Source organism: Nannospalax galili, unplaced genomic scaffold (assembly GCF_000622305.1).
Source record: "Nannospalax galili isolate Female #2095 unplaced genomic scaffold, S.galili_v1.0 scaffold280, whole genome shotgun sequence".
NCBI classification, from domain to species: Eukaryota; Metazoa; Chordata; class Mammalia; order Rodentia; family Spalacidae; genus Nannospalax; species Nannospalax galili.
The window spans coordinates 710,768-736,348 of record NW_008347808.1 but is presented as its reverse complement, the minus strand read 5'-3'; the positions used below and the strand labels follow the sequence as shown (position 1 = coordinate 736,348).

At 44.6% G+C, this 25,581-nt stretch overlaps 1 protein-coding gene across 1 annotated transcript; it reads left to right on the top strand.

Annotated features, from left to right (window-relative positions):
- Window positions 1–781: 781 nt before the first annotated feature.
- On the top strand, window positions 782–23,730 carry Las1l (LAS1 like, ribosome biogenesis factor). The gene is made up of 14 exons (XM_008844358.3): window positions 782–1,168; window positions 1,883–2,008; window positions 3,600–3,669; window positions 5,662–5,743; window positions 6,777–7,061; window positions 7,480–7,526; window positions 8,592–8,701; window positions 11,313–11,398; window positions 11,726–11,776; window positions 12,094–12,300; window positions 12,637–12,784; window positions 17,766–18,301; window positions 21,622–21,772; window positions 23,399–23,730. The coding sequence occupies exons 1-14, from the start codon at window positions 978–980 to the stop codon at window positions 23,517–23,519; spliced, it is 2,211 nt and encodes a 736-aa protein (XP_008842580.1). The 5' UTR covers window positions 782–977; the 3' UTR covers window positions 23,520–23,730.
- The last annotated feature ends 1,851 nt before the right edge of the window (window positions 23,731–25,581 follow it).

Sequence of the window (25,581 nt, the reverse complement as noted above, 5' to 3'; positions counted from 1 at the left end):
TTCACCTCCTGCCCCAATCCCATCTTTGCCTATCCTGCCCCTTCTCACCGTTCTCTCTCCTCCTCCCAAATACCCTAATAGCAATTTATTTTTATTTTTATTTTATTTTTATTTTTTTGACACGGTCTCCTTAGCCCCAACCCGCCAAGAACTCACTATGTAGATGAGGCTGATCTGGATCCCCTAGAGATCTGCCTGCCTCTGCCTCCAGAGTGCTGGGATTAAAGGCGTGAGCCATCACGCCCAACAGGCTGGTACCAATTCAGACCGCATTTCCCTGAGTACTTGTCAGGAAAGCAGATTTTGTTCAATCCAATCCCACCTATCTGTATATTAGACATTTTCTCTGTAGTTCTGCTTCATTCTATCGGGTTAGGCAACAAAAACATACCTTAGCCGGGCGTGGTGGCGCACGCCTTTACTCCCGGTACTCTGGAGGCAGAGGCAGGCGGACCTCTGTGGGATGGAGTCCAGCCTGATATACACAAAGAGTTCCAGGTCAGCTGGGGCTACAGAGATACCCAGTCTCAAAACACTGAAAGAAAAACTTACCTCAAAGCACATTTCCAGGAGCCACTCTAACCGACGACAATTCCTCCGCAGACCGCCAAGGGGCGCAAACTATACTTTTGCCTTGCAATCCAGACACCGTTTCCGGTCTGGGACAGAAAGCGCTGCGGAACCTAGAAGCTGAACGCTTGTAGGTAGTAAGGTTGCTTTGTGGAAAGAACACTTCCGCCCACCGAGGCGGCAATTCTCGCAGGCAGGCCCATAGCCCACATTCCGATTGGTCATATTATTTCTGGGAGGCGGGCTTGAGTCGGGGCCGTTCTCTGTTATTGGCTGCTGAGGTGGCGGCCCTTTGGAGTGAGGGTAGCACGTTAGGCGACGGTAGTCGGGACGCCGCGAAAGCCGGCGTTCTTCAGTCTCAGCTCTGGTGGGAGTCCCGGACCGGACTCGGTCTGGTTCCCCCGGGGATGGATCGCGTGTGTCGCGCGTGGTTCGGGAAATGCGTCAAAGAGAAAGGGTCGTCGCTGTTCTGTACCCGCAGTATCGTGGTCTCCTGGCTCAGCAGGGCCGAGTGGGATCAGGTGACGGTCTATCTGTTCTGTGATGACGAGAAATTGCAGCGGTACGCGCTGAACCGTATTACCGTGTGGAGGAGCAGGTAAGGCGGCGGGCTCAGCCCTCTTTCCTCCGTGCTGGTGGTGCCTCGCCGCTTTCTTGGTCGAGTTCCGAAAAAGCCGGGTTTTTTTTTTGTTTTGTTTTTTTTTTTTTTTTTTTTTTTTTTTTTTTTTTTTTGTAGTCCCCGAAATCGCCTAATGTTGCCTTTCTCCCAAGTGCCTGGGGGAAAGTTGCAGCCGAGCTCTTGCACTCATCCTGTTTGTGGAAGTAAAATAAGAGCGTGCGTCTCAACAGCACTTTTCTGTCGTTGAGGTTTAACCTCAAAGGGGGCCTGAGCCAGGACTAAAGGCGAGGTTAACATGCTAGGGTGGCTTTCTGAGTCCAGTTAGAGATTGGAGTGTAACCCTTTAGGTTAGGAGTGGGATGGAGGTGGAGGCTCAGTTCAGTTGATTGGGGTGAGGCCGACTAAGAAGGAATTTGGGGTTTCTCTAGCTAAATTTGAGGGCAAAAGAAAGGAGTGTGTCCGCTTAACTGATTGAGTCTAGCAATTATTTGTTCTATACACCGAGCCAGCATCTCACGCCCTGTATTACTGTTGGATCCCAGAGACATGACCCTGCCTTTCCCACCTTGTTTTGTATCTTCACCCACTCGAGCTAGTATGTAATGGGAATATACTGCAACAACCAAGGTTCTGTGGTAGAGGGTGGACCAGTGTAAGAGACTTTTATGATGGTGCTGGACTGTGGCCCTTTAGGTTAGGCAACGAACTGCCTGTGGCAGTGGCTTCTACTGCTGACCTGATACGCTGTAAGCTCATGGATGTAACTGGTGGCTTGGGCACTGATGAACTTAGACTGCTCTATGGCATGGCATTGGTCAGGTAAGACCTGCATGGGGTAAGAGTGGGGGTTGGCTTTGGGAACTGGAGGTGGGTAAGCATGTCTAAACAACGCTTGACTTCAGGTGCTACCTGAAACAAAAAGCCCTGGGGGTCTTTGAGTATTGATCAACCTGAAATTGTTTAACTTGACAGCTTTTCTTATACCCTGTCCACATAATCTCCTCTTTTTTCCTTTTCCAGAAAGTGTTTTCTATTTTTCTTTCCCCTCTGGAATAAGTGTGTATTGCAAGGGCAGGGGATTTCAGACCGGGCAGTCTGTGTGTGTCCAATCCAGCTTTGACAGTCTGAATTTTTTCCCTTCCATAGTAACTCCTCACACAAAGGAGTTAATATTTTGTTTGGGGGAGGGGAATGGGGGATTGTTGGGGGGGTTGGCTTTTTTGAGACAGGGTCTCACTGTCTGGCCTGGAACTCACTGTATAGATCAGGCTGACCTCAAACTCACAGAGATCTGCTTGCCTCTGCCTCCTAAATGCTGGGATTAAAGGCATGTGCCACCATGTCCTGCCTTGCTTTTTTCTGTCTTTTTTGTTTTGTTGTTATTTTGAGACAGGGTCTCACTGTATAGCCCCAGCTGGCCTGGAACTCCCTCTGTACACCTTCCTAGACTGGCCTCGATTTCACAGTGATCTGCCTGCCTCTGCCTCCTCAGCCCTGGGGATTAAATGCATGGGCCACAAGGTTGTTTTCTTTTTTGAGACAGGGTTTCACTATGTAGCCCTTGTTGACCTGCAGCTCACTATGTAACTTAGGCTAGTCTCAAACTCTCCTGGATGATCCTATTGCCTCTTTGTCCACCTCCACCTCTGCCTCGTGAATTCTGGGATTGCAGACATGTGCCACTGCACCCACTTCATAGAAACTTTAGAGAATGGTTTGTTGCCCTTGGTGTGATCTGTGATTTACTGTGAATTTTCCAACCTTATTCCCGTGTGTGTGTCTGTGTGTGTCTATGTGTGTGTATGCATATATATATATATATATATATATATATGCCTAGCACTGTCTTTTTCTCTCCCTCATGAACACAGAAGGATTGCTGAATTGTGGAAGTAAAGACATGGGCTTGGAGATTCTGATTTACAAATGAATCATAGTTCTAGCTATTTCATACATGTCGATGGGGCATTTCCCCTGCCACTGATTTTTCTCATGTGAAAACCTACTGTTCCCCTTGTCTGTCTTGATTCCTGCCCCCTTTTGTCCTTTTACTGACTCTGTCATTTATCTCTGCTTCCTGTATCTATCATCTGATGTAGTCCTTTGCTCTGGCATCTTATAATGTATTGTGTTCTCCAGTAATGTGTTAGGATTATGTATCCTAGACAAAATTTGTCAAGACCAGAGCAATGTCTTACTCATCTGTATGGCTATGGCTTCAATATAGAACAGACAGACTCAGTAAATGTTGGGATGGATGAAACTGTTCTTGCTTTGGCTGGGCTGACACCAACCAGAGGAAAAGGCTGGCCAGTCAGTAGAAGGTTGTGCAAATATAAGGTCAGTAACTTGACAAGGTATTTTGAGTAAAACAATTCTTTGAACTGTGCTTATTTTTCTCCCAACACAGGTTTGTGAATCTTATCTCAGAGAGGAAGACAAAATTTGCCAAGCTCCCCCTCAAGTACCTGGCTCAGGAGGTATGTATGACAAGATGGCATTGCTCAATCTTCTCTAGGAGGGCTTCTTAAATGGGTCATGGGGTGGGATATACAAAGACATTAGTTTATCTCATCACTGTCAGCTAAACCCAGGGAACTTCAGGGCCTCACTGTCCAGGTTTTTTAAACATATGAAATAATGGGTTTCATTGCAACATTCAAACATATATCATTATACTTTGTTCTTTTTTGCCCCCCTCTTTCACTCTCCATTCCTCCTCTTGCTTGTCTCTTTCTTCCCTCAAGTATACTTCTTTCTTGTGCTTGCATGTCACTTACATCCCGTTAACCTCTCTTGTTCCCCTTCCCCCTTCCATTAGATCTCTCCTTTCCCCCATGGCCTTCTTTCTACGTTCATGCCTGGAACACATAACACACATGTATATATTTGAATCTAGGTGCTGCATATGAGAGAAAAGTTACGATATTTGTCTTTCTGAGTCTTGCTTTTTTTGCTTTATATGATCCCCAGTTCCCTGTTTTCCTGAAGATGTCATCATTTCAGTTTTCTTTGTAGCCAAACAAAATGTCATTCTGTATATATACCGCATGTTCTTTATCCATTCATTTGCTGATAGTCTTATAGGCTCATTAAATATTGCAGCTGTTGTGAAGAGTATAGGAGTAGTAATTATGTGCAAGCATTTCTGTGGTATGCTGACTTAGAATCCATTAGATATATACCCAGGAGTGATGTAAGATAGATCACATGGAAATTGTATTTTTAGTTTTTTAGGAACCCCCATTCTGATTTCCATAGTGGCTGTGCTAGTTTACACTCACACCAGCAATGAATAAGGGTACTCTTTTTCCCTCATCCTCACCAGCATGGTTTTGTTTGGTTTTGTTTTGTTTTGCTCCTTCATGATAATAGTTCTGACTGGGGTAAGGTAGAAAAGTTTCAATTTGCAACGTCAAACACTTCAGATTTTTTAATTTTAATTTTTTCAGTTTTTATTTTGTATGTGTATGAGTGTTTTGCCTGCATGTATGTATGGACACCATGTGTGTGCAATGCCCGCAAATGCCAGAAAAGGGTATTGAATTCCCTGGAACTGGAGTTAGATACAGTTGTTAGCTGCCATGTGGGTGCTGGGAATTGAACCCTGGTCCTCTGGAAGAACAGCATGTGTTCTTAAGCGCTGAGTCATTTCTAACTCCACTTTTCAGATTTGAGTTATATAGCTGGCAGAGATTTTCTCCCATTCTCTAGGCTGTGCTATCTCTGTTCTGTTCATCAATTCCTTTGATGTGCAGAAGCTTTTAAATTTCGTGAAATCTAATTTTTGATTCTTGGGATCATTTTGTATGCTATTGGGCCTTACCAGAAAGTCTTTGACCTGAGTGAGTGTCCAGTTTTAAAGAAGGAGAATTATTCCCTTTGTAACTTACATTTCCATGGGATTGGCCAGCTCTGTTGGGAATGGCCCAGTGAAAGTGAGTAGTCTAAATGCACCACTTCATAGGGGCATTAAAGAGGGTAATAATCAAAGTGCCCGTTCTCAGAGAGCTGGCAGTCTAAGGAAAGAGAGAGCAGCAAGACAACGCCAGTTATTTTCGGCTTGAGTGAGTATGAGAATTGTGTAGCAACTTAGAGGGCAGACATGATTTGTTCTCAATCATCAAGAGAAGCTTCCTGGGGCTCCTGTGGGAAGATGGGAGGGATAAAGAGTCCCTAGGGAGAAGGAAAGGGCAGTGGGCGGCTGAAGAAGAAGGTAATTATTATGCTCATTCCCAGCAATCTCTTGAAGGAGGATGGTTGGTGATGGAGGTGGTTGCCTTTTCTGATTTTTCAAGACCACCTCCAAAGAGCAGTAAAATATAATCTGGAACCATGAATTTTAATCTTTACTATCATTAAGCCTCGAATCTTCACCGAAGAACTCAGAGGGATGGTCAGGCTGATTTATTCCCGTCTCTTCTAGCTTTAATATTTCCTAACTTCTAAACTCTTCCCCCACCTGCAATCAGATGAACATTCCAGATTGGGTTGTTGAACTTCGCCACAAGTTGACTCACAAGAAAATGCCCCATATAAATGACTGCCGAAAAGGTAAGTCCCCTGACAGGATACCTAACAGTGAAGCTCACAGACCTGGGCTGGGTGGTATTGGGGTAGAGGGACAGAGAGGAGGATCTTTACCTGGTGTTAGGGCCAGACATAGTATGAAATAGATCATGTACTCATCTTAGCCAAAAATATAAGGGGATATCAGAAGCTTACTGATAAAGATAAATAGTGTTTCCCTGTGGACAAATCCACAGATGAACGAAGTATGAAAGCTCTAATGTGGCTTGACAGTGAATGCTTCTGATCTTTTTTTAAAAAGAAAAAAAAAAACAAAAAAAGAGTTTGTGTGTGTGTGTGTACATACGTACTCCTCCTATTTGTGGGTGCCCTCAGAAGCCAGAAGAGACTTCCAGATCCTCTGAAGCTAGAATTACAGTCAGTTGTGAATCACCTGATGGAGGTGCTGGGATCTGAACTTGGGTCTTTTGGAAGAGCAGCAATTGTTCTTATCCACTGAGCCAGCTCTCCATCCCCAGTATTCTGATCCTTTTTGATACCTTAATAATACAGGTTTCCCCCTCCCCCTTCCTAAATTTTACTCTTTAAGTAGTACAGCACCCTCACTGTAGCAGATTAGAAGGAATAAGTTGAGATGTGTCACCCACAGTGTCATGAACCTAGGTATTCTTTATATATCCATCCCATTTTAATTAAAAACTCCTGGTTTAGTTTTCTCACTTGTAATGAGTAGCTAGCTGGTATATATAGCTAGGTTCCTGTTCTGCCATTTACGACCCATTGCTTTGTTTGGCACTCATTTCTAAGGCCAGCATTAGTTTTTGTTTGTTTGTTTTCTGGGAAAGATGCTAGTGAACAGGAGAAAACAAAGAATGGGGGATTACCCAAACCAAGAGGGCCTGTATATGGTTATTTGAGATTTGAGCCTTGGAGCCAAGTCTCTTCCTTAGGCTTTCCCATTATGCCCACAAGATGAGAGGCCCAGAGAGCTGGGGACCTTCTAGCTTTTTACCTTCAGTTGGTTCTATGGCGTTGCTTTCTTTTACCCCTCCTGTAGGTTGCTACTTTGTGCTAGATTGGCTCCAGAAGACCTACTGGTGCCAGCAACTGGAGAACAGCCTGAGAGATAGCTGGGAGTTGGAAGAAGACCGGGTAGAGACAGAAGAACATCAAGAAGAAAGGAATAAGAAAATGATTGTTGAGGATATCACAGAGCAGACACCAGAACCTCAGGATAATGGCAAAGGTGCTGAGTTGGGTGACAGAGTTGACGAAGACAATAAAGAAACTGAAGAGGTGGATCCTAATCTAGAAGAGACTCTAAGACATAAGGAGTTGTATGGTAAGTATGATGGGAGGAAAGAGGGGCCCATGAGCCTGGTACAGTCAGGCTTAGAGTCAGCACAGGTTATTTGCATGACTTAGTATTTCCTGTGTGCTATTGGTGAGTCCTAGGGTAAAAAAATTCCTATTGCAAACTACTTTATTGGGATAATTTCCATGGTGTAGTGGTTACTGCATTTGCTCCACATACCATCATCCTTGAGCTATGTGAAGGAATTGTAGTTCTCAATTTATAACTCAAGAAACAAGATGCAGGAGGCTCAGAATCCCAGCAGGAGCAGTTTGTGTGTTTGTGTGTGTGTGTGTGTGTGTGTGTGTGTGTGTCTGTCTGTCTGTCTGTCTGTCTGTCTGTGTGTGTGTGTTTGGGTGGGGGGGTTGGATCAGCTGCCCTATCTTTTTTCCTGTTCTGTTTTCAGAAAAAGCACGGGATTTGCTGGTATCATATGAAGAGGAGCAATTTAAGGTAAGTGCCTGTGATGTGGCATGTTCTCACCTTTGCTAGCCATTTCTTCCCTCTTGGCCAGCTACCTGAGAGAGAAATCTGAAGAAAGAATTTGAAGATGGCAAAGCATGAGGGACGTTCTGAAAGAATTTGGAAGAAAAGTGATAGAGCATGGGGGAACTTCTTTGAGTGTGGGGGTACGGGGAAATTAGGCAGGAGACAAACAGTATAATTGGATGATCCTCCATACTGATAGAAGGGAGCAAGCAAGCAAAGGAAGTTCATGGACAGTCTGCCTTCTGGGTATGGGGTACTACTGGGAATGGGCTATAGTTGTACAGCCCTATGATTCTGAACCTAACCAGCAGATGGGGCACTCATAAGCTTCCCTAGATAGGTGAACCTAAGGTGCTATTTTAATAGAAAGGCTCAGAAACCATTTAGCTCACTCTTCCTTTTCTTTTTTAAAGATTTATTTTTTGTTATATGTGTATATCTATATGTGGGTGTATGTGTAGATGCCCTCAGGCCAGAAGAGGGCATCAGGTCCCCTGGAACTGGAGTTACAGCCGTTTGTGAGGCACCCATGCAGGTGTTAGGAACCGGACTCAAATTTGCTGCAAGAGCAGTAAGTGCTCTTAAGCACTGAACCATCTCTCCAGCCCATCACGCTCCCTTTTTACAGACAGAAGACGTGGATTAGTGAGGGGACATATTGAAGGCCATGTACACTGTTAATGGTAGAACCCAGGATGAGAACCTGGGTCTCACAATTCTCTTGCTTCCATAACTTGTCGTCCCCCTTTTGCTCCTTACTCTTTGGCCAAAAGATCTCTGCTCATCTTCAAACACTCCCTTTGGCATCTCAGTATTGGAGTATCTGGTGAAGAAGGGAAGAAGTGAAGGAGGAAAAGAAAGTTGGTTATTTTTAGTTGCTGGGCCAATAAAGGAGTTGTGGGCCTACCCTTTCATGTTTTGTCCTGTCCCCTTAAAGGCAGTGCTGAGGTCCTATGGGATCCTGGAGGAATTCAGGGTGGATTGCCTGGCAGAGTCAGTCTTCTTATACGACTTTTTTTTTGCTGTCAGGTGCTGGAAAAATATAAGTATTTACCTCAGGCGATTAAGGCATGGAATAACCTGTCACCACGTGTACAGTGTATCCTGGAAAAGCTCAAGGCCATTACGTGGGAGAATAAGTGAGTCACTTTGTCACCTGTTCTTACCTGTTTACCTGTTCTTACCTGTTTACCTTACTGGTTTACCTGTTCTTTAGGGTAGAGGGTAACAGCCTTATTGGAATTTGTTTGTAGACCTGTCCTGGTGATATAGTCCTGTAATCCCAAGTATTTTGGAGTCTGAGGCAGGAAGACCAAAAAGTTCACAGCCTGGGCTACAGAATGAGTTCAGGGCCAGTCTGGGCAACTTCGTGAGACCTTGTTTCAAAATAAAAGTTAAAAAAAGAAAAAGAGCTGGAGATAGAGCTCCGTGGTTGTGTGCTTGCCTAACATACACAAGGCCCTGCCTGAGTTCAGTTCTTAGCACCAGACAAAGAGAGAGAGAAAACAGGATATTGTCCATATCCTAACTTGGCAGTTCTTTTGTAGGAAATCCTAGAGGTAATCCCCTTCCCTACATGGTAACTGTGTCTTCTGCATGATCTGCCCCCAGGCTTGCCAGCTTTCAGTTGCCTATTGTGGGTTATAGAATGACCAGAGGTAGGAATGCCCACTGCTGCCTTTTCCCTGACCATCCTTTTTCCTCTTGGTCACATGGAATGTGACAGTCTTGGCAAGTAGAAAAAGCCTGTAATCCTCCTCATTTCCTAGTTTTTGGGTACAGCTAGTGTGTTCTTTCAAACAGCACGTGAGGATGTCAGTACCTTTGGGGGTAATGGTAGTTAGGGGAACAGAAGAAAGGCCTCAGGGTATGGCTGCTGGAGGCTAAGTTCCTTTTATCTCAGTATGGCTGTGTGCCATCCTCCTCCACAAATAGTGCTCAGTTCAACAAGAGTAGGCAAAAACATTGCTCTTCTGCCTAAATTTACCTGGAGGATGTTGCAGAACTTGCTACCAAGAACCTGTGGAGGCAGGCTGGGGTTGTAGTTCAGTGGTAGAGTACTTGCCTGCTGTGCCTAAGGCCCTGAGTTTGATTGCCAATGTCATGAAGGAAAGAAAAGACAAATCAAAAAACCTGTGGAGGCAATGCTGGCCCTTACAGCAAAGGAATGTTGAAAGGAATCTGAGATGGAGAGCTGGAAGGAATCAGTACTGGATTTAGAGTTGGAACCCTGCCATGTAGGCTGGGATTTGTCTTCTCTCATTCCCAGACTACTAGTTCCAAAAGCATTCTATCAGAGTTTGCTTGTCCTAGGCTTCTTTATTTTTAGATTTTTTTCATTTTATTTATATTTTTATGTGTGTTTTACATGCATATGTGTAAGTACATCAAATGCATGTGATGCCTGTGGAAGCCAGAAGAGGGTACCCTGGAACTGGAATTATGGGCAGTTGTGAGCTGCCGTGTGGGTGCTGGAAATGAAACCCAAGTCCTCTCCAAGAGTAGCCAGTGCTCTTAATCACTGAGCCATCTCTCTAGCCCTCAATTCCAGGCTTCTTAGCTCTGCTCTTCATCAAAGGCTGGATGTAGCTTCCCCAGCAGCTGGGCAAAACTCATTTTGTGCTCTGTACAGTAGTGTCTGCCTTTTTGTGCTGAGCAGGTAGCTGACAGACTGCTTTAAATTCTTGATTTCTTACCTGAGGAGATGAGGCATGGGCGGAATAACAACTATTTTCTCTTGAAGGATCTGATTGTCTTGTCAGTCCTCGAAGCAGTGCAACATCTCAGAAGCTCTTTTCCTCCTGTGAGGCCTAGCCAATTAGGAGAAGGTCTTGGTAGACTGTTAGCTGTGGAAGAATTGGCTGTTGCTAGTTTAAGTTTGACTTAGATGCAGTTGAGAAATCATCCCTATTGCAAATGTTTTCAACTTTGATCTAGGTTCCTGGGTCCCTAGTAAGAAGGCCTAGAAATTGAGTCCCTAAGGTTTCTACTTCTAGGATCTAAAAGAATATAGCCAGGGAAATGAGATTGCATAGAGGATAAGAATTGGTGAGAGAAACAAAATAATTGTAGGAACTAAAGTCTAAAAGCCTGTGATCATGATCTTAAGCATTTCATTTTTTTCTGTTAGCCTAAGATGTCTCTTCATTTCAGTTTTGAGGATTATTCCACCACCACTGCTCTCATTGTGGGCCTTAGATCCCTACTATGTGCTTGGTAAATGAATGTTCAAAGCCCACTGATACTAGATTGCGGCCCAGCCTCTGTCCCAGGAAACTGAAGCCTGGTATCCACTGTCACCTTTTCAGTGTCCCTCCATGATGTTTGAACCAAGAAACATTAGCTATGTTGACAGTGTTGGGGGGATAGTTGAGAGTCTCCTGCCCGCTTCTGCTTCAGTTTGCCATCTGCAATCTAGTTTCCTTTCTTGTTTTTCTTTTCTTTTTCTTTCTTTTTTCTGGTGCTGGGAATCAAACCCAGGGCTTTACACATGCTAGGTAAGTGTTGTGCCATTGAGCCACAGCCACGTTGCAGCCTCTTAAGTCATTTTGACTTTAAATAACCAGAGGACCAATCTAGGATATTTACTCCATATTTGGAAATGTCCGTCCCCCCTTTTCGAGACTGAGTCTTGCTATATTGCCCAGGGTAGTCTTGAACTTAGTTATGTTCCTGCTTCAGCCTCTTGAGTAGCTGGAACTGTAGGCATGCACCGCTATGTCCAGCTAAACTAGGTTCCTTTTACTTCAGGGATGCTGTGCTGGATGCTTTTCTAGATGACGGTTTTCTTATTCCCACGTTCGAGCAGTTGGCAGCTTTACAGATAGAGTATGAAGGTAGGGTTGTGGGGGTTCACTGCAACCTCAGAGTTCTGTGTTTCTTGTGTGGGAACAGCAGGGGTTGGTTGTGCTGGAGTGGGGTTGAGTGGGTTTGAAGCCTCTGTCCTAGATGAACAGAACAGGTAGCCCTGCTGATGTGCAGTTGTGGAGCTGTCCTTAGGTGAATGAAAATTGGTTATGGTGGGTCGGGGTGGGTAGATTGGGGGTTTCTTAACGCTGTTGTTGTGCCTTATTAATTATGATTTAGCCACTAGCTAGAGAGCTAGAATAGCAGCATTGGAAGGGCATTTTGAAATCATCTAGTTCAACATCCTCATGTTTCAGATGTTCATACTGAGGTCCAGAATGGGGAAGGTACTGATCCAAAATCACACAGTGAGTTATTTATTTATAAAGTTGAAGTCAGAACCAGAGCTTTATTTTGCATCAGTTGTTGTTTACCAGATAGTAATTGGCTTCTCTTTCCCCACTGTTCTTCTTTCCTTTTGTTTTATTCTGTGACTGCAACTCTTGTTGTTGGGACTTGGGTATGTCTGTGTTCACTCTCTCCCTCTCTCTGCCTCCCCCCGCCTCTCTGGTGTACATGTTGTCTTTTTTCTCATGATTCCCTGCTTGCTTTGGTGCTCTCTTGTTCTCTTGCTCTTCATCCCACTGCCTTTCCCCTTTGTCAATGGGTGTCCCTTGCAAACCAGAAAATGTGGACTTTCATGACTTCTTGGTGCCAAAGCCGTTCTCTCAGTTCTGGCAGCCCCTGCTCAGAGGCCTGCACTCCCAGAACTTCACACAGGCCCTACTGGAGAGGATGTTCTCTGAGCTGCCGGCCTTGGGGGACACTGGAATCCGGCCTACCTACATCCTTAGATGGACAGTTGAACTGATCGTGGCCAATACCAAGACTGGTGAGGAAAACTAGCCCTAGCCCTGAGCCCCAAGGCAACCAGGCAGCAGCATCCCCCAGTGTCCTCAACTCTTTCCTTAAAGCTCCACCAAGCAGAAAGCTCTCCTGTTAAATTTAGATTTGCTCAAGAGAGTCCTACAGGAAACGGTAGACAAATCTCCCTCTTCCTTTTTCTTCTCAAACCCAACCAAACTGGGCCAGCATAAAGTGCTTTGAGTAGTTGGGAGATGGGGGTGGGAGTTTTAGGGGGATGAAGAGGGGTTGGGCCAAGTTTTTTGAGATCAAAGGTTAGGTAGAGAACTCACATGACTCCTTCAGGCCCTTTCTTTTCTTTCAGGACGGAATGCTCGTCGGTTTTCTGCAAGCCAGTGGGAAGCAAGAAAGAATTGGAGACTGTTTAACTGCTCTACCACCCTTGACTGGCCCCAAATGGTTGAGTCCTGCTTGGGCTCACCTTGCTGGGTCAGCTCCCAGCTCCTTCAGCTGTAAGTCTTTTGAATTCCATCCGGTAAGATGGTAAGGCCTCACTGCCGCACAGCATTAGACTGGCTGAATTGGAAGGCCCTTGTGGTGATATCTAACCCAGTGTCCCTCCAAGGGACAGATGAAGGAACTGAGTCCAGAGAGGGGAGGGATAGGGTATTCCTACCTATGATCATTCAGCTTAAGACTTGGCTAAACTGAGTATAGGGTAAGAATGCTTAGCATAATGGCCTGCACAGAGTAAGTGCACAATAAATGGTAGCTGGTGTTTATTTATAAACCCAGGTCTTCTGGCTCTAAGCCTAGTGCTGTCTGTTTATTTGCTTCCCAGAGTATACAATAGTTGCCCAACAATCTTCAGTGACTCCCTAGTGCCTTCATGGCAAAAATGAAGATGTAATCTGACATTCGATGATCTTTATGATTCTGGACCTTCCGATCATGCTAACCATATCTCTTGTGAGTCCCCTTTACTTAGTCTCTCTAGGTTGTGTGGTCAATTGGAATGTTGTTCTGATTCCTGTAAATATTCATGGTTGTCTCCTTTTCTCTGTCATTTTCTGATCCTTCCCTCATTCTCATGGAAGCCTTCAGTACCTGATTCTCTTCCTGCTTTCTGGAGCAATATTTGTTTTCTTTGTGTGACCCATTTGATATTGCATTTCTTAACTCCAGAGATTTTTTTAAAATTCTCCATTGCACATAGCAACTTATTTCCATAACTCGCTTTCCATTTCTGAAAACTGACATCCCAGTATCCTACTTGGTGACCACCACTTCTTGTCCTTTTGTTTCTCACCCTCCGATCCCATGACACTGCACTTTACCTATGTTCTGACCTCCATCCCTCCATTTCCTTCCTTCCCTCTCCCTTGGTTCCTCCCAGTCTTATTTATGGTTGATCATTTCACTCATCCTTAGCATGCTGTGCTCTGCTAATCCTTTGGCAGTATCTGACTTCCCAATAATCCTGTCCCCATACCTCAGCCTGGGTAGCTGAGCTCACCCAGGGGGAAAAAAAAAAAAACATGAAACCTCACAGCACTTGCATTGCTACCACTGTAGCTATGATTCGTAATTTTATGCTACCTCGGTTCTGTTTGTCTGAAATCTTACTTGTTTGCTGACCACTATGCCTCTGGTCCTTGACTAGTCTAAACCCTTCCCATTTACCTCAAGCCCCTCTTGCTCTCTGATTTCACCCTAGCTTCCTCCAGCATGTGAAGGAATATACCAGATCTCCTTCAGCTTGAGGTCAAGCCCTCCTGCCTTGGTCTGTGGCTTCAGTCAACCTTATAGTTATAAGATGAAGTGGCCTTGTGCTACCTAAAATCCTGTTCCTCCTCCTGTGTTCTAGAGCCACTTCTACCAGCGTTACTGGGGCTCACCTCATTTTCTCCCTTGCTCTGCTGGCTCTTGCTCTTTAACTTCTGAACGTGCCTGAGCTTTTCTCATCTTAAAACAGCAATAAGAGCACAGGCAAAATCTGCATTGACACTCTACTTTCATTGGTTTACCACCAGCTTGGCATGTTTTCTTCTCTCATCTCCAATGAGTGGTCTTCACTCAACGTCTTGATTTTCTCACTGCTCTTTTCTTTCCAACCTGCTGCAGCTTGGTGCTCATCCCCAGAACTGTCTTGACCAAATTACCAAACCCAGGGTCCCTTGTCAGTCTCTGTGTCTGCTGTATTAATGCTGGTTGCTAAACCCTCCTAGAAATGCCAGTTCTTATTTCTAGTTCATATAAATTACTTGGCCCAAATCTCCTTAGCCCAGTCATTTCCTCTACAATTCAGTTCAACTGCATTGTTGTATATCTACGTTTGGATGGTTCATAGGCCATCCAACTCTTAGAGTGATCTTCCTTCCCTGTTCCAGATCTTACTTGATGGTGGCACAGTCTACCCTGTCCTGTTGACTCCCAAATATTTTCCAGATTTGAGATTTGTGTTGCCATGTCTACTCCCCCAGTGTTTCCTTCCCTGTACTAAACTTTTCAAAGGCAAGAGCTCTGCTTTAGCTATCTGTACCCCAGCACATTGCATAGATCCAGGCATGGAGCAAGACTTAGTAAATGTCATTGAACTGAAGGAAATATTCTCTATTTCCATGCCAGCAGTGCTGGCCTTGGTAGAAAATGATTCAATGCCTGAGGAATAATGAAGTGGAAGACTGATCGCCAAGACCTTCTTAGTTTCCTGATCCCTCTTTTTGCTCCGAAAGTCTTTCTTGAACCCTTAGTTAGCATCTGGGCCACAGTAGTATTTGTAAAATTAAAAATGTGGCCTTAAGACAAATTTAGCCAAGGTAAGAGTTCCAGGAGATGGGGCTAAACCATATAGCCACATTGCCAGATGTTGGAGCTCTAGGCTAGAAGTAACATGAATGGGTAGGAAACTGGGAAGTGAACTAGAAGGGTCTTCAGGAGTCAGGTCAGAACATCAGAGGAGAAGCATTTGAGCATTTCAAGCAGGGAAAAACCAAGGAAGTTTGAGAGTGTAAAAGGAATGAAAGATATGTATGTATGCGGGGGAGGGAGTGAAAAGAGCAGCATGGAGAGATTTGACTAGATGGCCTTCAAGGTACTTTCCAATCCTGAGTGCCTACAGAGTGGAAGCTGCTGGTCTTGGAGAAGTCTGGACCGCAGAGACCTTCTCCCAACCCAAGCGTATCAGAGGGATGCGACACATGCCAGCAGTAACAGCGGCTCACTTGGGTACGATTCCTTGTGCACAGATCCTGCCATTCTCAGATTATCAATGAATTTAGATCTAATCACCCATTACACGGAGTGGGAAATAAAGGGGTTGTGCCCAGATATGCTGCAAGTCAGCTAGGGCCCAAATCCATAAAGCCTGTCCTTAGGTCTGGGGTCTCCCAGGACGTTCCACTATATTGTACCATGGCAGAAAGCATCTGTTATTAGGTGAATACAGAACACAGTTTTTGTTTCTCCCAGAGAAAACAAAGAAGGATACCACTGGTAATTAAGTATCAGGGATAATACTTTTTTAAGAAGTTATTTCATTTAATTTGACTCTGCAGCCTTGGGAGGCAGCAATATGTTACCTTTTGACAGATAATGCATTAGGGACTGAGGAATGAAGTACCTGACCCAAATCACGTGGATTGTTGGTAATGGGACAGGACTCTGGGCATGGGTCCTTTGCATCTAAAGTGCAACTTCTGTCCACCAGCTCAGTCCCAAGACCTCATTCCCAAGCTGTGAGCAGACATACTCAGGAAGGAGGTGCCTCTTACGCTTCCTAGTGCCATAACACCATAACAGGCAGCCTAGACAGTGGGGGACAGTGGGTGGGTAATGAGTAGCAGCAACAAGACATTCCTCCATCACCAAGTGCCTGGGAATATTTATTATTAATCACGCTAATGGACCACAGTGAGAGGGTAGAGTTTCTTCCCGGCTTTTCCTCTAATGAAGTTATAAGCTCTTCAGAAGCTTCCCCTAGCCAGGCAATTTCTATTCAATTTCAGGAGTGTCTTCTTGGAATATGAAATGAGTCCTGCCAACAGGGTCTCCTAGTCTAGTCAGTAGACCAGAGTGTTGCTCCCAAGGACCAGTAGCCAGGCATATGTGACCAGTCTGCATGCTCTGCATGTGCTCCTTCCGCAAACCATGCATAGTTCATACTCGGCATGCCTAGAAGGATGTGCCCCATCCCTCCACCCTGCTGTGTGTCCTGCACGGCCAGCTACCTATTAGGGGCTAGGGTCTGTGAGCTGTGCTCGCCCCCATCCTCCCCAGTAGCTCGGTATCTATTAGTGGTTTTGCTGTTAGCGCCGTCTGTTGTGTGCACAGTGTCATCATGTTTAATTCTCTGCTCAACCCTTTCTGTTGGTCACCAAGCCCTGCTCTTTGTCTGTCTGTCCTTCACAGCTTCGCCCCTCCCATCTCGACCATCGGTACCCTGGGTCTGCCCTTACCAACTGTTTTGAATTGTGAAAATAGGTGCCACCCTGGTCTTCCTGCCTCCAGGCCTCCCAGCCCAGGTCATATGCCACATGGCCATCCTCTGTGTGGTTACCACGGTGATCTTCAGAAATGGTGGTTTTTAATCTGTCCTCAGAGTTGGCAAGTGGCCTGCCCTACAACACACACACACACACACACACACACACACACACACACATACACACACACACACACACACACACATCCCTTCCCAGCTTTCTTTTCTTCCCATAGCTCCCCAGCACAGGCCTTGTCCTTCAGCCAGGCTGCGCTCACCACATGGTTACGGTATGTTCACTCTTGTGCCCGGTCCTCCTGGGCCTCACCTACATGAAGCCCTCTCCCAGTCTCCGCTCCCTCCTGGTGCTCTTTTCCTCTCCCCAGCTCCTGTAGGGTCCACAATCAGTCCACAGCGCTCATTGGGCTCCCTTCCACATTCTGCTGTGTCTTGTCAACTGCTGCTTTTTCCTTTCTTTCCCTCCATTCCAGGCTGGACTGTAAGTGCTCCCGTAAAGAATCATACATTGTGTTCCATGCAGAAGAAGCCCAGCACATTCGCTGGCATAACCTTGGATCTCAGGACAGATCCCTCAGCTAGGCCCCAGGGAGAGGATATTCTACCATTCTGATTTCTAGTCCTGCAAGCCTAGTTTGTTTATGTAGTGTTTCAGTGCAGACTAATAGCTATCATTTATTGCCTGCCCACTATGTGCCAGGCACTGTGCCAGGTATTCTGTGTGAGCTTTTTTAATTTTCTCATTCCGCGAACTCTAGAAATTAGATTCCATTATTGTCCTCTTTAATGAGAATAGAAAGGAGGCATAGAGATGTTTGAGAGAGCTAGTTCAGAATCCATGGTCCTGTTGGGTTTTGCATGCTGTCTGTTCTGCTGTGCTGCCTTTCAGAGGCAGATGTGGAATCTGAGAACAAGTCTAAACCCTAGAGTATTGGGCTACGAAGTGACTTGAGATTTTGACCTTTTCCTACTCCATCCTTCCTTTTGCTCAGACTCTTCAAAGCCATGGGACAGGTCTTGCCAGATGGAGAGCAGGAGAAGCTGCTGCGCATCTGTTCCATTTATACTCAGAATGGAGAGAATTCAATGGCAAAGACAAGCTCAGGGTCCCCTCCCACTGGGAAATGTCCATACACATTGGACACTATGCATCAGGACATAAGACCATTCAGTGCTAATGGTGAATCTGATGAAAAGGTTCAACAGAAGGAACAAGACAGCCTTAATGAAGTCAAGGAAGAGGAAGAGCAAAAGGACTTAGACGACCCGATGGAGGAAGACGAAATGGAAGAAGAAAGTGATGACCTAGAAGATGAAGAAGATGAGGAAGATGAAGAAGGTGATGAAGAAGATGAAGATGATGAGGACGATGAGGAAGATGATGAAGATGATGAAGATGATGAAGATGATGACAGAATGGGGGTGGGGCCTTTCACTACCATGCAGGAGACCCACACTTTTGAGAATGCTAGGCTCCTGACCCAGAAAAGAGAAGCTTTGCAAGGTTCATTATGGCAGTTAAACTCTGGTAAGGAGCCCTGTGCACTATGCTCCCACTTCTTTGTCTTCCCTCACTGATTTTTTTTCCCCTCTCTTATTTTTTTATTTTTTTTTTGTGTGTGTGTGGGGAGGTGGAGATTGAGTCTCATAATGTAACCTTAAAACTTGAGATTCTCTCTCTGATTCTCTGGCCTTAGCCTTCTGAGTGTTGGAATCGTGGGCATGCCTCACCATGCCTACCTTCAACCACTTTTGTGATAAAGGTCTCACTATGTTGTGTAGTCTACTGTTGAGCTTATGGATTCAAATGATCTTTCCACTTCAGCCTTCTGAGTAGCTGGGATTATGGATGCATACCATTATGCTCTGATAGCTGGCTCTTGGGGCTTCCCTTCACCCTAGACAATAGATGTGAAAATAGGAACAGGTAAATAGTCTATAAGCCAGGTACATGGATGACAGGTGGCTTCACTCTTAGGATAGAGAATGTAAGCATCAGGAGCCACTCACTGTCAGACTGCAGGCTGTTTTGATGTGACACATTCACAGGAGTGGCCTAAGTCTGAGCCCCTATGTAGTTAACAGCAAAAGAAAGATCAAAGGTATATGTGCATTAGATTCTGCACATGCTTTCATGTGCAGTAAAAGTGCTTTTTGTGTGTACATGGAGGCTGACTGGTGGTAAGACAGGATTTTGCTATATGTATTAAAAAGAAGGAACCCAGGGCATTAAGTCAGAGAAACTTGAAGAACTGAAGAGAATATAGACTGCTGTGGATTTTAGGTATTCATCTAAGTTTGTGAGATTGAAGCCCAGAAGGGATACAGGGAGATTTGGTAATGGAAAGTGGGGAGCATGAATCTGCTCCTCTGATGGTAGACTTTTGAGTGCCTGCCTTTACGTTGAGGAGCAGAAGTCTCAAGGCAGCCAGACCCAGAAGGAGAAGCAGAACAGTCTACTTTGGGGTGGGGCATGTGTGTGCATATGTACATGACAGGTAGGGACATTGCTTGTGTCCTGAAGTCTGGAAGAGGGGAACACAACAGCTGGGCCTGGTGGACAGCAATATAGAATCAGAAGAGTCTTTAAAGGAACTCATGGGAGAATATAATATTTGCCCTAATGAGGAGAGGTATGGAAGAGCTAGTCCATGAAACCCTTGAGTGGGAGTGCTAGGGGTTAGTGAACACATTTGTGTGTGTGTGTGTGTGAGAGAGAGAGACAGGGAGACAGAGAGAGACAGATTAATCCTGGCGTAGTGACAGAAAAATCTCTTGGCTGAAGATGAGGGTCTTTGGAACTAGCAAGTGGGAGAATTGGCAAGGGGGAGATGTGGGTATAAGAAAAAAATAGGTGCACTGAAAAACTCTCAAGGAGGCTATAGTGTAGCTATATGAACATGCATGGTTATGTATGTTTTCTGAAGAGGAGACTGCATCATTAAGATTCATGAGGGCCAGGAGGTTCCTGTATGAAGGGGAAAGTAGCAACAATGAGAGATGGGAGCCCGTGGAGGGGTGTGTGACTAGGCCATGAGACAGACATTTAGAGGGGCCTGTGTGGCTATGGTGTCACCGAGGGGACTTGGACAAGGATTTCAAGCTAAAGAGACATGGGAGTGATATAGACAGGTTTGGGAATATTAATGACAAGGGCATGATCAATTTAGAACCAAATATAACCTGTGGGCATGACTCTGTCTCTCTCTCTCTCTCTCTGTGTATGTACAGTTCTGGGAATCAAACCCTGGACCTCAGCAGCCAGCCCATCTTTTTTTTTTTTAATTGACTTACAATTTTGTGTATTTATGAGACATAGTGTGATAATTTGATACATAATAAACAACATGGAAGCAACCCTTCTTGAGGGGTTTCTATAGTTTTCATGAAAAAAGGTTGATAAATCATACAGTGCCAGGGCATTATGACAGAATTATGGTTTATCCTAACATGGAGTGTCTTCGTGTATATACGTTGTAGGAAGGTTATGGATTGTGAGCTAGGAAAGGCTGTATGGTAAGTCCTTCCATCTTCCCACCTTGCTCTCACTCCTCTTTCTCTTTGTGTACACATATGTGAAGAAATAGGGACATTTAAGGTTTCTGGGGTTTGTATCTATAAATGAGGTTTGTCAGAGGCAAGGGGTGGGATACGAGACATTCACTGGTTGGAGGTATATGTGCTTCTTTGTATATACTTTCAAGGTGTGGGATATGTGGAATTCCTTTTGCTTGGAGAAAGAATATTCCTCTCTGCACATGAGAAGTGGTTTGCAGTGAAGATATGCCAGGGATATGCAGAGCACCCATGCCAAATGGGCTAAGAGGGCTGGGTAGATAGATAAGGTAGATCAACTTGTGTACCCAGTAAGAGAACCAGCTCATCAGCCCACTCTTTTTTTTTCCCTGTAAATATTTTTGTTCTACTGATACTTTTTAATGAACTTTTAAAAAGTTTTTATGAACGTATTTATTATATGTTGAGCATATTCCCCCTCATTCCTCCCTATCCTCATTTCTTATCCCTCATTCTCCCATTAGTTCCCTTTGTTCTCCTACATAGACTAACTTCTGCTTTCATGTTATGTATATGATATCTGGATAGAAAACATAGGATATTTATCTTTGAGATTGTCTTAATTCACTTGATTTGATTGTCTATAGGTGCATCTATTTTCTTGCAATCAACACAAATTCTTTTTTTAAAAATGTTTTATTTTTATTTTACATGTACGAGTGTGATGTCTGCATATATGTAAGTGCACCCATGTCGTGCAGTGCCCATGTAGGTCAGAAGAGGGAGTCGGATTACTTTATGGCTGAAAACATTTCCATTTTCTCTCTGTCTCCGTCTGTCTATGTGTATCTCTCTCTCTCTTTCTCTCTCTCTCTCTCTCTCTCTCTCTCTCTCTCTCTCTCTCTCCTCATACACACACACACATACACACACACACACATATGTATATATCACATTTTCATTATCTGTTTAACCTAGGTTTGTTCCATAGTTTAGCTACTGTGTATTGTGCATTGATGTGCAAGTATCTCTGTGATATGTAGAGTTGAAGTCTTTTGTGTAAATATGTAAGACTGATATACTTGGGTAAGATGTAGATCTTTATGTGGATCTTTTTCTTTTTTTCTTTTTTGGTCCTTTGATCTTGACTCCCACAGTGGCTATACTTTACATTCCCCACCAGCAGTATATGAGCGTTCCCTTTTGTTCATATCCTCAATAGCATTTATTGTTACTTGTTTTCTTAGTGACTTCCTTTTTGAGGTAAGATGAAATCTCAATGTAATTTTGATTTTCGTGAGCTGACTTTTGCCTCCTCTTTTTGTTCTACAGAAGATGTACGATGGGGCACATTCCCTGTAGGCCGAGTGCCAGGTCAGACTGAGGACCCAGCAGAGCTTATGCTGGAGAATTATGATACCATGTATCTTTTGGACCAACCTGTGCTAGAGCAACGGCTAGAACCTTCAACATGTAAGAAAGGGTGAGTAGCTATGGCAGCAAGATTTTTCACCCCCTTTGTTTGGTACCTGTGGGTTGCAGAGAAGGCAAGGTGGGGTGAATGAGTCAATCGAGCCCTTGCTAGGACTCCTTGCCCCTAGTACAGGGAACAGGTGACAGATGACTTGGTACCCCTTCGAGATTGAGTCCAGTTTGTATGTGTGCATGTGTGTATATGTGTGTGCGTTCATTTGGGAGGAGAAAGGAGGCAAATTCTTTAAACACTCTACCATTCCCAAAAGGTCAAGAACAGACACTCTAATCCAGCTTCCTTCTGTTCTTGAAGCTCAGAAAGAGAAAGAGATTTGTTGTTCAAAGGTACACAGAATAACCAGCAGACCTCCCTGCACTGTCCAGGCATCCTGGTAACAAGGTCTGCACGGGGCTCTGTGTTTTTCTGAAACTTGCCTTTGGATCACAGGCATGAAAGCCTTTGCGTCATCAGAGAGCCAGGAACCAAGTAGCCCTTGCTGAAGGGCTTTGCCCAAAGGAGCCCATCCTGAGGGCCTGTACATTCTAGAACGCTGGGCCATTGTGTCCAGGAGAATCCTGTGAGTGCCAGATAAAGACCCTCTGTGGGCCCTTGAACTTGAGAGTCTGCTTGCTTACTCCCTAGGACATGACTCAAACTCTCTTTCATCTGGACATTCTGGGAGAGGGCTGTAGAATCCAAGGGCTTCAGAAGCAGGTGAAGAAGACAGGAGGTAGTTGGGGAAGCAAATTGGAAGTGGGATTACATTATGAGAGGTCACTTCTCATAGCACCAATGAATCTGGCCTTGGGAAAGGATGGCGCAATGATCTCCAAGTTATCAAGGGGGGAGTGTGGGCTAGTAAAACTGTTAAGAAGGAAACTGACTTGGCCTAGCTTGTATCCCTCTTCCATTCATAGGAAGGCTTTCTCTGTTAGTACAGGGCGTGTTCGCCTCTGCTTATTTCCTCAACTCCACGCTTGACTTGGTTATGTGACCTTGGACAAGCCCTTTCTTAATTTTAGACCTCAGTTTACCTCAGTAAAGTTATAATTGATGGGAAGGGAAGGATAGCACTAGCATCTCCAAGGGTTTTTCAGCTTGAGTGAAGGATGATGATTTGACTTTTTGCTGTTACTTTAGCTTAGAAAGACCTTTGACCTGCAGGAAGCATGGGAAGCAAGAGTGTTCTTGAACTAGGCCAGGGAAAAGTGAGGGCAATTGTCTCCCTCAAGCAGTCTTTTAAAAAATATTTTATTATTTTTATTTTGTGTGTATGGGTGTTATGCCTGAATGTATGTAAGTGCACCCATGTCATGCAGTGCCCATGGAGGACAGAAGATGTGTCAGATCCCCTGGAACTGGAGTTATGGACAGTTGTTACCCTCCATGTTCGTGCTGGGATTTGAACGTAGGTAGCCAGTGCTCTTAAGCACTGAGCTATGTCTCCAGCCCCCTCCCTCAAGCAGCCTTAATATTATAGGATAGAACTAGGCCAGATTATCTCTATAACCCAAGCCTCATCTTGAGCCTCTTCTCTACAAAGACAAGCGGGAGGTTGGGCCCTTCCCACAGCACACACAAATCAAGTCCGCTTAGCTCCTCCAGACTTTAAAGCTGTCTTTTTCCCCTCTGCAGCACTCTGGGCCAAAGTTGTGGAAGCATTGGCAATTGCAACAACAGCAGCAGCAACTTGGGGGGCCTTCTCTGGAACCAAGGACAGCTTCATGGGCTCAAGGCTGGCCTGGAGCTCTTCTGATATGGCTGTCCTGATACAAGTGTCCACTCAGACAAGCCAGTGTTAACAGTGCTGTCTGTGCTGTATCAAATACTCCATGATGCAGTGTGGGAGATCCCAGATCCACCACATCAGTTCAACTTTTCACAATAGTGGAAGTTTGGAATGGTGGGGGATTTTTTTCCTTTTTTGTTTTGTTTTGAAAAACAATAAAGAGAATTTTGTCATGGTCTTTGTGAGATGAGGGGTGTGTGATTCTAGAGACTGCAGGTTGATAACAAGGCTTTTGAGTAGGAGCTGGATCCTTAAGCCACTTGAGTATACCAGTTCTAATTGCTCCCCTCGTCAGACTGCAGGTATACCTTCTACCAGGCACCTCAAACCATTTCTGTATCTCTAAACTGTAATGCGGGATAAGCCTACGAGGAAGCTTCAGGGCCCAGAGGAGAGGCATAGCTGACCACAGAGCACAGAAAGCATTCAGGTATAGGCATGTTTGTATGGGGGTGTACAGAGACCAGGGAGTGGGAAGAGGACCCAGGTTTTCCTGGTTAGCTCGTCACCCTTAGTGGGTAACAGGAACTGAAAGCTGGAAATAAGCCTTACTTTGTTACTTCTCTGTTTTTTGACCTGGAAAAGATAGAGTGTGCCCCTGTAGTGGGCATTGGAGCCATAAGAAATGTCTTAGGGACTGACCCTCAGCCCTTTTCTAACTTCACCCAGTCCTCTCAGTCATCTTTCCTCAAAGTGCCTACTCTATGTCAGTCCTTAGCTGCCAAGAGATTCAAGTCAAACCTTCATTCAGCCTGCTGAGGAAGGGCAGTTACTGTTGAGGTTTGAATGAGATATGTCCTCCATAGGCTCAGGTATTTGAACACTTCGTCCCCAGCTGGTGGCGCTGTTTGGGAGATTATGGACTCTTTCAGAGGTGTAGCCTTGTCTGAAGTGTGTCTGGGAGCAGGATTTGCTATTTCACAGTCTTGCCCTACTTCTAGTTTGCCCACTCTGTGCCTTGTGGTTGAAGATGTGAGCTCTCCTCAGCTTCCTGCTTTCCTCCATGTCTACTGCTTGCTGCCATGCCTCCCTGCTGTGATGGACTCTTACCCTCTGGAACCATAAGCCCAAATAAACGTTCTTCCATAAGTCGCTTTTGGTCATGGTATTTATGAAAGCAGCAAAAAGTAACTAATACACTATGTCAAAAATAAATATTAAAAAGATTCCCAACAGTGATGGATTCATCCCTCTGGAACTGTAAACCCAAATAAATTCCTTCTAGAAGTTTTTGCTCATGGTATTTTATCACAGCTATAGAAAAGTAACATATAGTTACTGAAGCGTGTGCTAAGTTGTCTTCAAGGAATTTTTGTAAGTGGCTGTAACCGAGTAATGGTGAAGACTTAGGAAAATGCCAAAGAGGAATTCAGCATAAATGCTGTGTCAGAACCCAGTCAAGGTGTCCTGTGCCCTCCACTCCAAGTTCACAGACCCTTAAGAGTTCTAACTTGTGTTAGGATCTCTAGGGATTCTGGAACATCTGAAAGGATACACATGTCTGAGCCTGGTGTGTATATTTCTTTTGAAAGGTTCATTTTTCTGCTAGAAAAGGGTTTGGAAATCATAGTTCTTGTTTAGCGCCCTCCCCCCATTTTTAAATTTTAATTATTTTGAAAATTTTCTGAGATTCTCTTATGTAGTCCCCTTATCTATCCCATCTCATTGTCAGTGCATAGATTTGCTGAGCCAGACGAGTGATTTATCTATGGTCATAGAGCAGTTATTAGGTTGGTGTAGATTAGTGTTTTCTTGAACATCAGCATCACCTGGGTTCTTGTTAGGAATGTAAATTGTTATACTGTTGCTCACCTCCTAAATCAAAGCTTAAAGAATATGCCATGATCTATGGTTTTGACAGACCCTTGCTGGGATTCTAATGCACATTAAAATTTGAAATGCCCTGGTAGACAGGAAAAAGTTCTTCAAAGACATGACTTCCAGACAAGCCCATTACTTAATTTGAGCAACCTTTGGCAAATCATGCCAAATTCTTAAACTGAAGGATGTGTGCCTAGAGACTTTGTAA

Coding starts and splice junctions, on each gene's coding strand:
- Las1l (XM_008844358.3), top strand. CDS start 978: ATGGATCGCGTGTGTCGCGCGTGGTTCGGGAAATGCGTCAAAGAGAAA. Junction 18,302..21,621: donor ATTATGGCAGTTAAACTCTG/GTAAGGAGCCCT, acceptor TTTGTTCTACAG/AAGATGTACGATGGGGCACA. Junction 21,773..23,398: donor CCTTCAACATGTAAGAAAGG/GTGAGTAGCTAT, acceptor TCCCCTCTGCAG/CACTCTGGGCCAAAGTTGTG.